Here is a 12969-nt window from a genome sequence, read left to right on the forward strand (position 1 = left end):
ACATATACGCTTAAATGTATGCTATATTTAGACTATTTTCACCTTATTTCACTTTACCTTGCCGTCAGACAGCCCTTTTCGACAGGGAACTGGAGCCGCTATCTATGCTGTCTTCAAAGCCACCAGACTCAATTAATAAAAGAGTTACTCTTCTACCGCTGCCTCGATCGGTTAGTTGCTTTTCTATTGCTGTCTCGATCAATTCGTTTTTTGTGTGCCATTCTTTAGCGTTAAGCAAAAGATAGTCAATGCTAGCTGCTAGTGAAGGCTAACGTTACCTGCGCTGCGTTCCATAGCAACCACCTTGGTATGTGCAGGCAGCCAGCCCTGGAGAGCCTATTTTATTGGTAACATGATTATGTTTTCATAGAAATGTATTTCAGTTAGAATGTGACTATAACTTCATATTGCCATGCTTGATGACCATTTTGTAAAAGCAATAGCTCAATTCAGTCTGTAATACGTTGTGTATTATATCACAGCTAAGGGGGTTGTCATCCCTCTGCTTCAAGCTGAACAACGCCCCTTACATACCACGTCATTTTGCATGCTGTAATGATTTAGGAGCCTTTCTGTCTTTATCTCAGCAAAGCAAACAGGCAGTTTACTTGAATGCAAAAAGAGGTACGAAATGGGAAGTATGGAGGACTAAAAATGACAGAAGGAAAAATAAATAAATAAATAAATGCAGAAATATAGTGAAAATAAATACATTTTGGTAACATAAATGGCTATTTCTGTATTTTACATGTATTTATTTATTTATGCATTTCTATATGTATTTATTTATGTATTTCTACATATATTTATGTATTTATATATTTATTTATACATTTATTTATTTCTGTATTTCCACATTTCTACATTTATTTCTGTATTTCCACATTTATTTTTCCCTGCGCCTGTATGCTAATGGGGTGGGGGGTGCCAACATCAGTCTGAAGGATTGGTTAGAGCGATGTGATCGAATCTACTACTACTGCCTTGATTTCACTGGTACAAGGAAGCCTACTCTGCTGCTTATGTGCAGGTTGAACACCCCTATAGTGTATATTAATGATAAACAAGTAGATTTTAAAAACTGGAGGAATATATAACCGCCATAAACGATATTTTGAGAAAAAATTGTGATAAAATAACTTCCGCTGTATGGCCCTCTCCAAGCCAACAGAGCAGAGTATGTTTAGATGAGAGTAATTTATAACACTATTATATTATTATACACTTCTATTATAGTCGTCAGTTTTCTACACAAATAACAAACTGTATCAAAATAATTAATGTACATACTGTTACTACTTATATATAGCCATATTCTACTGCACTCATACTATTCCTCCTGCACATACAGTACACTTATTCTTACGTTACCGTTTCTGCACTACAATGGTACTGTTACCACACTGCACATATCTGTCTATGTGGTTCATACTGAATATCCATATTTATTAAATTTTTCTTATAATATATTCTGTTAATACCCTGCATATATTTATATTCTTACTGTTACTCCTACTACATTGCACATATCTGTACATGTTGTTCATTACTTACATTTAGTTATACATATGATTTTTTTTCAATTCTGGTTGGAAGCAAACTGCATTTTGTTGTCTTTGTACTTGTACTCTGCATTATGACAATAAAGTATAATCTAATCTAATGTGCTTTATTGATGCTGAGGGATTAGCAGATTTTTAAACTCTGATGTGCATACATACCTTTATGGAATAGAATAACTGAAAATGTTACATCAAATAAGTCTATCACTTGATCATATTGACTATGTTAACAGGATTATCAATATCAACATTGCACCCCTATCATTCTCTAGGCAATTCCGATACACAGCCTACAGGCAGGTGGTCCGATAGACATATGGGTTTCTGGGCAGGGAGATCAGGAAGGCAATACCAGCTTGTGTTGTGGCCGCAATCAGGAGGCAGTTTCCAGAGGAAGGGAGGCAATCAATAAATATATTTTGTTTTCACAAAATGAACACAATCACAAAATGTCTTGTTGTATAAAATGTATTCATAATTTCATTGATAGTAACTAGGAGTGTTGGGCAAGTTACTTCCAAAATGCAGTTCATTATAGATTACTAGTTACTGTCATTTCAGAGTAATTAGTTATATTACAATATTACTGTCTCTGAATTGTAATGCTTTACACTACTTCTGCATTACTATTAGAAGTTTGACTTGGCAGGTAGCTTGTGAATTTCACCACCAGATCAATAAAGTCTCATCTTTATCAACTTTAATACATCATAACAAGAGTTATCTCAAGACACTCAAGTCACAAATAGAGTAGGTCTAGACCACACTATAATTTACAGGGACCCAACAATTCTAGTAATTCCCCCAAGAGCAAGCATTCAGTGTGACAGTGGCGAGGAAAACCTCCCTCAGGAAGAAACCATGGACAGACCCAGGCTCTTGGTAGGCGGTGTCTGACGGTGTCGGTTGGGGGTGTGATGAACAGTGGCAATAATAGTCACAATAAAGATAATTGAACTACGACTATAAATAGTAGTTGTAGTAGTTCATGGCGTAGCAGGGCGTTACAGGACGTAGCAGGGAACTGCACGGCGTAGCAGGGTGTAGCAGGACCACGGCGACAGCTGCAGCCATGATTTAGGGGCCACCCTAGTCCAAGGAAAACTGCTAGGCAAAAAAATAAATAAAAAGAGAGTGGTCACAACACATGCACATCCTAATACAGTCCAGTAGGAAATGTATTCTTCCTACCATTAGAAGTAATTTGTAAATGTTTATGTGTCATATACAGCTAATGATAGATACAAGTTACACTACCTGATGAGCATTGCAGACATGTGATGTTGCACTGTGACCCATGATGAAGCACTAATGGTCCAGGAACCTGTAGAGAAAAGCCCTCTGTCTCTTCAAAATCTACAGTGCTAGGTGCATCTATCCCTTCATTACTGGCTGCACTCTCTGCCAAAATCTGAAAAACACGGAGGTTCAAAATCACTCACAAAAATAGGATACAAGCTTAGTTACCAACTGGATCAGTAATAATAATTAATAATAATAATAAAAAAAAGAGAAATAAAACCAAAGCAGCTCTGACGTGTCAAAACCTCTAGTGGCAAAATCTAGGAGATTTCAGCATATTGATTAATATATCAATTTGGACTTTCTAAATTACCAGAGAGTAGCCTACTGGGATACAAAATCGTGCGGGAGAACGGTCTGAATTGAAATGCAGGGGAAACTGGAGTTTTGGGCTAGCTAGCTGCCTGCCAACAGCTCATAGCTAGCTTAATAAAATGCGGGGTAAACGGGGGTGTTTATGCTAGCTAGCTGCCTGCCAACAGCTCATAGCTAGCTTAATAAAATGCGGGGAAAACGGGGGTGTTTGGGCTAGCTAGCTGCCAACAGCTCATAGCTAGCTTAATGCAAACTGCATTGATGTCAAGGCAGACAATTACGAAAACCTGTTCTAAAGCTCAGTCTCTCACTCTCTCTGTATACTGAAGCCCTGATGCTAGGAATTTGCAATCAGCGCATTTTTAATCCAGATGAGGGAATGATTTCAGACGCAATTTTAGCTAGCCTACTCCTGTCATCAAATAATCAGCTACCAAATGTTTGCTAATGCAATAGCCAAGTTAACATGTATGTTACTAGTTAGATGGTGGATTGCCCAATACATACACGCTCAAATCACTTCTTTATTCTGAAATTATTAGACTAAAACATTACGAAATCAGCCAAATTAAGAGTTACAAGAATTAAAAGTAAGACTTAATCTGCTAAGAGCTCTTTTTCGGTGCAGGAATTTCTGCAAGTGCTAGCACTTGGTCCTCCAGTCCTGCCCGCGCCAGATTCAGGTGAAAGCTTTGATGGTGGTGGACTTGATTCCATCTAGTGCACCGAGGGAACAGCATCGGTAATCAGCCTCACATTGTCCTTACTCCAAAATCCCATCTGAGACTCCAACAAATCTCCAGGTCTATAACTCTCCGGAGTGAAATGAATCGATACAGCATAGTATTGATACACAGACGCCAAGTATCGATCTTTTATGATATATGTGTTGGTCAGTTTGTCTGCTTGACAATCTTATTTTGCAGCAATACAATTGAAGTGAGATGAACAAACAGAGAAATGTATCTTTTTAGATAAAACAGATGTTGACAAAGTTTCCTTTTGAGGACATAATTTGAAATTGGGAAAAATTTGAAGTTGGAAAAAAGGTAATGAATTGCAATATATCGCAGAATATTGCAATATGTTTGAAATCGCAATAATATCGTTTCGTGACAAAAGTATCGTGATGATATCGTATCGTAAGGCCTCTGGTGATTCCCACCCCTACAAACGACCGAGTGTGTGGTGACAGACGCGGCAGTGAAGTCTGTTCACTTCACCTGCACAAAACGCACCCAAAAATGAAAAACCTTGCTTTTCCTACAAGGAAATTGATGTACACGATTTCCTGCTTTTTTTGCTTTTTTTGCTTTTTGCTTCTGTCTGGTTAGCGACATGGCCCCCAGCTAACCAATCCTTCTTCAGACTGATGTTGGCACCCCCCACTCAATTAGCATACAGGCGCAGGGGAAAATAAATGTGGAAATACAGAAATAAATAAATGTAGAAATGTGGAAATAAATAAATAAATAAATATATAAATAAATAAATATATAAATAAATAAATATATAAATAAATATATAAATACATAAATATATAAATAAATGTATAAATACATAAATAAATACATATAGAAATGCATAAATAAATAAATACATGTAAAAATACAGAAATAGCCATTTATGTTACCAAAATGTATTTATTTTCACTATATTTCTGCATTTATTTATTTATTTTTCCTTCTGTCATTTTTAGTCCTCCATAGGGAAGAGCCACTGGTTCCAGAAGTATTTTGTCCAAATGTAAATTCTTATTTCAACCTTTCTGAATTTAAGAAGCTGATCCTACCATAAATAATCTTGAAGAAGTTGTTAAAACTAGATTATGTTGTACATCTTTTTCAACACCATGAATTGGAACTCGAACAAAATATGCTCATATACTATTTTACTTTGCAAAAAGTCGAAATGAACTGCTTTGATTTAATAATAATCAATACTTCAAGCAAAATACTGATATATCATTTTACAGCTTAACATAAACAAACACTAGCTGTCAAAATGTAGTTGTTTTCACCGTAATGGGACACAAACAACCTTTCTAAACGATATCTTAGAAGCCGAGCACTAAGGCAAAGTGTGTTCGGATGGACTATAAGGGAACACTCAGTGAAATATTGATCACATACACACTTCTTGACAACAAACTACCTCTGGCTGGCTGTTTTCACACCATCTGATATTTGTTCAAGCGCCCATATTATGAAAAAAACACTTTTTCTGGGATTTGGGGTGTTATTTTGTGTCTCTGGTGCTTCCACACACATACAAACTTGGGAAAAAAAACATCCATGTTCAAAATCTGCAGGGTTTTCTACGTCACTAGCCGAAACTTGTTCTCAATGGCAAAACACTGCTACAACACACACGAGTTCACCATAATCTACAAAAGAACTGCGTACATGTCCCTGTTCTGCAGGTATTCCACACAAAGTTGGAAGTACGCCCTCGTTTAGAAGAAGTCTCCCAGCTAATCCTGCCTTGTACTAACTAAAGTTAGAGAAACAGCTAGCTAGCTGATGTGATACTTACCTAGTTCCGGCGCATGTGTGACTCCCAACAAAGATGGAACAGAAGTGCGATGTCTCACTCTGTAGCTAAAACAGAGAGCTCAACACACAGGGTGAAAAGAGGAGCTGCAGCAATGTGCAGTACAACAAAAATATGATGTTTTTTGAAAATTAAACCATGTAAACCTATTCTGGTACAACCTCAAAATACAATTATGAACCTGAAAATGAGCACAATATGGGCGCTTTAATATTTGCGTGTTTTTGAATATTGTGCAATCCGTGTTGGTTTTTTCATGCAGGAAAGTGCAGAGCTTGTTTCTGTTCCCAAAGGAAGAATTCCCTTTGAAGAAATAACGATTGATGTATTCTCCTTTGTTCCACTGCCATCTATCTCTCCTAGCCCTCCTTTTTTGAACATCTATCTTTCTACATTCCTCCGCCACCCCTCTGCTCAACCCTCCATCCCTTATGGGCCCATTCAGACCAGAAAAAGTGACCCGGCGATTCACCACAAGGTTGTGCGGTTGTGGGAGTGATATTTAAAGGGCCCATTTGTGTGACTTTGTGTTCCTTAACTCTCCAATGTAGCACAAGTAGACTTTATGTTTCACAATTATTGTTTTCCGTCAGATCGTTTATAGATCTCGACATTTCTGACCGCACTTGAAGGTAGCTTCATCTCACAAGAAAGAAAAAAAAGACAGAGGGACTGTGCTTTGTGCTGGAGCTTGTTGCAGGAAACAGTCAGCTGTTACACAAACTCCCGGGCAGTTAAGTGCTTGTGTTTCGTTTTTTACCCTCATAGTGTTTAAAGAAATTCTTGTGGCAGCGGTAGAGGCAGTGATATTGCTGTTTACTGTATGGGACTCTCACACCGCCTCAAAACGAAACTGCCAAGTCTGGTTACAAGATTGGTCACCGCAGGGTGACGTCTGGTTCCTTCCCTGCTTCTTCCAAAAGTCCACTATCGTCTCTTTAGTCTTGCTGACATTCATGAGTAGGTTGTTGTCCTGATACCAGCGAGTCAGGTCCTCTACTTCCTTCAGGTAGGCCTTTTCATTGTTATCTGTGATCAGGCCCACCACAGCTGTGTCGTCAGCAAACTTAATGCTGGTGTCGGAGTCAAAAGGAGCTACACAGTCGTGTAGTACAGCAGGGACTCAAAACACAGCCCTGGGGTGCTCCGGTGTTAAGGATGAAGGTGAAAGACGTATGTCCGCCCACCCTCACCACCTTTGGTCTGCCTGTCAGGAAATCAAGGATTAACATACACAGTGAAGTGTTTAATCCCAGGTCCTTGAGCTGGAGGAAACGATGGTGTTAAACGCTGAACTGTAGTTAATGAACAGCAATCTCACACAAGAGGAAGTTTACTTGGAATGTACTTTTGATTCAATAACCTAATAACCCCACACACACACACACACACACACACACACACACACACACACACACCATAAATTACACAGTAGCTACAAATTTTCAACTTTTACAACCCTTCCCGCCTCTTCAAGCTGTCACCCAGGCTCGTATCGTGTTGTAATAGCTATAATAAATATAGATGAGTCAGTATCTATATTTAGTATAGCTATTACAACGATGATTTTATTCTTCTAACCTTTATTTAACATTAAAGCATGTAAACATGTTCTAGTAGAAACCCACAAATGAACCTGAAAATTAGCATAATATGTCTCCTTTAAGAAATTATACTTAAACTTATGGTTTGCATGTCTCCTCCAGTTGTCCTCCAGGCCTGCAGCTTGGTCCTCTACCCCATCAAGTTCATCGAGAGCATCAACCTGAGAATCTACCACGAGTTCAACTGGGGCTACGGCCTGGCCTGGGGAGGAACCATCTTCTCTTTCGGTGGGGGAATCCTCTACTGCCTCAACCCCAAAAACTACGAGGAGTATTACTAGCTCTAATGCAAGCCGAGAACCCTACATGTTGGTAGAGGTAGTCAGGAGACAAGCAAGGTTGTTTTTTTTTGTAACCGCTCAATTCCCAAGAACTGTAAGTATAAAGTATACATCGTATTTGAACCAATAACTGTACTACCACAAGCTTCCACCCGGGGGAAATTCAAGGGGTGAAGCTGGCGGTTGGGGGATTTCTTTTCTTGCCTCAAATAACAGTTGAGGCTGCATATTTGAACTTACAGCCCTAACGGCACCAAGTTGGTCCTGGGGAGGGGTTGGTGGGTTGGGTGGTACCAGTTTAATCCCAGGACTTCTGACACAGGGTAGAACTGACAACCCTGTAGTAACAAAGGATGGAGGGTTATGGTGATGACCGCACCTCTGTTCTTTCTTCCCTGTGAACTAAACTGCAAGTCACTACTAACAACCCAACTTATTGACTCTTTTACTTTGGAATCAGGATATCACACTGGGAGGCTTTTACCACACGTTTACGCACGCATGCACATGCAAAGGCACGTGTATCTTCATCTGTCAACATTAAATCCTTTGGGCTGGGCTTCAGCAATCTACCCCTAGACTCCTACTCCATCAGTGCATCATTTTGGCATTATGTCAAAGTTTAAGAGTCCTCTGGAGCTCTTAAACTTTCACAAGGACATGAAAGAGGATCAGACGCTACAGTTGCTGTTCATAACTTTTAATAAGACAGATAGATTCCTCATGGGCCGGAGGTAAGAGGGGGGAATAAAATAAAGACACCCGCTCAATATTCTGTTATCGACCCGTTTGTCTGTTACCGTGGCAACCCACAGGGTGTGCACATGCAGCTGTCATGATTGATTAGCAACAGTCGAAGGTGTGAGACGGGACTGCGCTTAGCAGCCTTCAAGGGTCTGCTAAATTTCGATTCCCAATGAGCCAAATTTTTCCGCACTGTGATTTTTGGAGAATCCTTCCTTCTTTGGTCCAGCTTATCTGCATCCTGTTTGTTGATGGGTCGCTATAAACATTACAGACAGTTACAGTCTCTCAGTGGGCATCCTTACATGAGCATGAATAATTTAGGTAAGTTAGGATCCGCATTCTGAATGTAATAATGTGATTATGCACTCAGCTGAGGAACGTAAAACCACAAAAACACCTAAGAACTATGACTTTATTAGACACCCCTTGGGTCATGTACACCTTTGTCTTATTTCATAAACTTAAGTAGCCAGCTCAGGTGGAGGTGAAATGGAAGTGTGGCCTTTAGCCTTTAGCTTTTTTTGCATTATGTGTTGGTAAAAGAGATGCATAGGTGGCATCAGCAATATTTTAGTCAGAAATCACTTCATAATCTAAAAAAGGTACCTAACTGATGATAACAGAATAATTTAAAGGACATAATTAGACATTCACCTAACTCTCAGTATGAGGAATCAATGCATTATTGTGTATACATGACCACTGTAGCTAATTACTTTAAAACCAGATCAGTGTATCTACTGATAAAATAAGGCCATGTTTCATTAACATCAGACTGCTGTTTCCTTGTCTACAGTAAATGTCAGGGATCAGCCCTGAACCCAGTGCAGATTTTGGTGGGAAACAAGCCTGGCATGCATCTGTTGGCACAGGAAAGGCAAATGTCAATATCAGCCAGTGTCAAATGTCACTATTATATGTTATTATATGGTTGCTGGGACTTGTATAGACACATATAGAAAAAGTAAGACTGTATCATATACCAAAGCATCACAACCTTACAGAAAGAACATTCGATAATCACTGCTTTCAAGTATTTATCTCATTTCCCCTGTCCACAAGGTTTGGCTCTAATCATCAGTTGTTTGGATGGTAGCCATGAGTCCAGTGCAGTTTCTGGGTGTAAATATGGATGGGGAAGTAAATATTGTAACTTCTATGCAGATTGTATTAGGCGATAAGACAGGAAACAAGATACGTTTTGCCTTCATTGTGCAAAAACCTATTTATGTTTTCTCTCAGATGAACTATAAATTCCCCTTCACCTGTGTGCTGAATTACTTTCCTAACCCTGTGACCTCCATTCTCCCTTCAAAACCCATTCTGTAATTTTAAAAGTCCACGGTGAGTCGAATGTAAAATAAGAAATATTTAGATGATATTTTGGAGATACAAGCAGTGTCTTCTCTGTGCTCTCCATTGCCACCTATTTACCATGGAGCTGTCAAGTAACCATCACCCAAAAATAGAATCCAGGCTGGCCCCCTTGCCACCTTAACAAATGTAGAACTGTGCAGACTCCACATGATTCATGCAGCTGACAGAAGTCCATTTATTTTATATAAAGTGACACAAAGATGCTTGTCGATGAATTTTGCCTGTCACCACAACAGTATTGCTTCTAAAATCAGCTCATTGAAGTTTATTAATGACTGAGATCTGATGTGACTAAGATTTCAATAACGCATTAGATTACAGCCCACAAGTTACGGGTATCAATACAATAATGACTGCGTACCTATAACAAGATAAACATAAACAAGTGAAGAAGGCAAGAGGTTAGGGACTTAGGGAGTAACAACTTTGTGTTTGTACTTATCATTATTAAAGGTGCCGTAGGTAGGATTGTGAAGATCCAGGACTTGGTCAAAAAACTTGAACATCAACAACTTCTCAGTCCTTCCCCCCCTTTCTGCTAAAGCCCAAAACGGTCTCCTAAGCCCCTCCCCCACAAGGGAGAATGAATGCATGTGCATGAGCAGTGATTGACACGCAGTTAGACACCCCGGCCCTGATTTGTGCATCTGAACAGGGAGGGGTGGATTTTTGCAAATCGCACTACAGGCTGTAGGTGGTGCCAGAGGAGCCCGATCTTTTTTTTCTAAATGACCTGCTTCATGTAGTTCTACTTGAGCATAGGGTCAGTTTCAGAAAATATGACAGAAAGTTAGTTTTATAATTCTTACCTACTGCACCTTTTTATAAGTCTTACCTACTGCACCTTTAAAGGAATAGTTTGGAAAATGTGCTTTCTTTTCAAGAGTTAGTTGTTAAGACTGATACAACTGTCATATCTGTACACTAAATATTAAACTACAGTCATCAACTGGTTAGCTTAGCTTAGCATGAAGACTGGAAATGGGACAAAGACAGCCTGGTTCTGTCCGAATTTCAAAATCTACCTACCAGCACTTGGAAAGTTCATTAATAAAAACATTACCGCATTTTGATTGTTTAATCCGTACAGTCAAACTAGCTGTTGGCATAGACATGAGAGTGGTATCGAACTAACTCTGGGAAAGAAAGCAAAAAAGAGTATTTCCAAAAATGTCCAACTATTCTTTTAATCAATTATTGTTGCCATTGGGAAAGAACACTATTAATTTAAGCCCAGGAAGACAGGTGTACCAATATACCTGTATACCACTATATAGTGTAATGAATAAATACTAGAAGAGTAATAGTTTAGGGATCCAATGTAGAATTTATATGGTCAACAAACTGATGTTGGAGAAAGACCTAGAACACTTTCTATAGTAGGTAACCCCTAAACACATATATTTTATTATATTCATATTGTCATTGGTACCCTGCATGTCCAAAATATTTACACTGTAATTTTTAGGCTGCAATGTAAAGCGTTACTAAACAATAAACTTGTGTGCAGGATGTGGTGGAGACTAAAGTCACTTAATCTCACTTTACAAGCCATTTCAGGCTGATATAAACGTCATGTTGTAAATTCACAGTGTATATTCTAGGAAGTTAGTATTGAACTGATGTTATATAAAAGTAGAGTCTTCTGAGGCGGACAAAAATCCTGACCTTCAATGCTTTTATGTGGGTTTTTTTAGTGACTGGATGTCACAGTTTACCCATCTTTTAATTTGGCCCTGAGTAAAAGCAGAAACAGCACTCAGTGTTACGGCCATTATTCCATTAGTCATACCAGCTATATGGGTCAGCGGGTGCTTTTTTAAGCATGTGACCCTACTCTTTAGTAATTTATCAGTTTGAAAGATGTCACAGCTCACCGTGTACAGTGGTAGGGCTCTGGTTAATCAGTGTTTAGCTTTGTTGGTTCACCAGATTTTCTGTCAGGTCATGGACGAAGCACTTTGTGTCACCTGTGTGTTTTTACTCCATGCTGACAGAGTTAGACAGAAGTCTTGACACAATGAGGAAGTGCTGTAATAGAGATAATTACCACCAGTATGATATTTGATATGGCCGCTACTGTATTTAATACTGTATGATCACAGCTTAGTGAGGGTGTTTTTGCTACCTAGAAACGTCTCTGTGCTTTGGTGGTGTAGAGGAGCCGTAGGCACTAACACTGCAACAGATCTGGGTTAAAATATACATGAATCATTTCCAATATCCATTATTATAATGGAAGGACTAAATGACAATAATAAACTAAAAAAAACTAACATTGGTTTGTATTTGTTTTGTGCAAAATATTTGTCTGCAGCAACTCTGAAACGTACTGAAAATGTTGTTGATTTACAGCGTGGTGTTACAGCACCCTTATTCTTAATTTACCCGTCAGACACATAAACACTCTAAAGGAGATAAATCCCCTTTCTGATCAAAGATTTACAGCTTTATTTTGCCGGGTAGTTTAACATTGTACAGCTGCTGTTATTAGTACATATTTTATCCAAGATTCAATGTGACAACACTACATACATAAAACAAACCTACCCTAACTTCTCATAGCTGCTGCCTTCAGGAACGAGCAGATGCAGTTAAAGTCGCTGTGTTTTGATTTTTTAATTAGGAGCTGAAATCAATGTCACGTCAGTTTTAATTATGAGTCTCTGATTCTAAATGACAAGGCAAATATGGTTGCACCAGTTTCGAAAAAATGACCTACATGCTTTGATTTTTAATGAAGCACTTCAATGTGGTTCTGGGTAAATACGATTATTTGTGTAAGGCACCTCAGTGTAGTTTATATGGGGAACTAAATGAGCTTGCTACAAAAACACAACTATTCTTTAATACGTTATTAATACGTTATATACGTTACGGTATTTCTGATTCCATAGTGTCTGACCCTAGCCTGGCTCCGCCCTCCTATGTACTTACGCTAAATTTTCTGGGTTCGCGGTATAGTCTTGGGTTTTCTCCAGCCAAATTTTTGGCGAACCTGTCTCAAATCAGTGAACAGAGAGACAGGCTGAGAACGATGACGTTGAGGCCGTGCGCTAGAGTTGTAGTTCTGTAATGGTGGCGGAGAAAGATGCGAGCGAAGCCATTCGGTCCGTTGTGGCAACGCTGCCGAATATCCAAAAGCCCGAGCAAGAACAATCTTTGCTGAGTTGTGTTGGTGGCCATGATGATATGTCCCTCTTCCCCACGGGGTTCGGGAAAAGCGAT

The 12969-nt window shown here is 39.0% G+C and overlaps 1 protein-coding gene across 1 annotated transcript in view; it reads left to right on the plus strand.

Annotated features, from left to right (window-relative positions):
- The window catches only part of LOC120554638 (transmembrane protein 47-like), a 33443-nt gene extending 23151 nt beyond the window's left edge, over positions 1–10292 (plus strand). The window contains exon 3 of the mRNA XM_039793655.1: positions 7439–10292. Within this exon, the coding sequence (XP_039649589.1) occupies positions 7439–7617 (179 nt within the window). The 3' untranslated portion in view covers positions 7618–10292. The remainder of the gene's footprint in view (positions 1–7438) is intronic.
- The last annotated feature ends 2677 nt before the right edge of the window (positions 10293–12969 follow it).

Source organism: Perca fluviatilis, chromosome 24 (assembly GCF_010015445.1).
Source record: "Perca fluviatilis chromosome 24, GENO_Pfluv_1.0, whole genome shotgun sequence".
Taxonomy (NCBI): domain Eukaryota; kingdom Metazoa; phylum Chordata; class Actinopteri; order Perciformes; family Percidae; genus Perca; species Perca fluviatilis.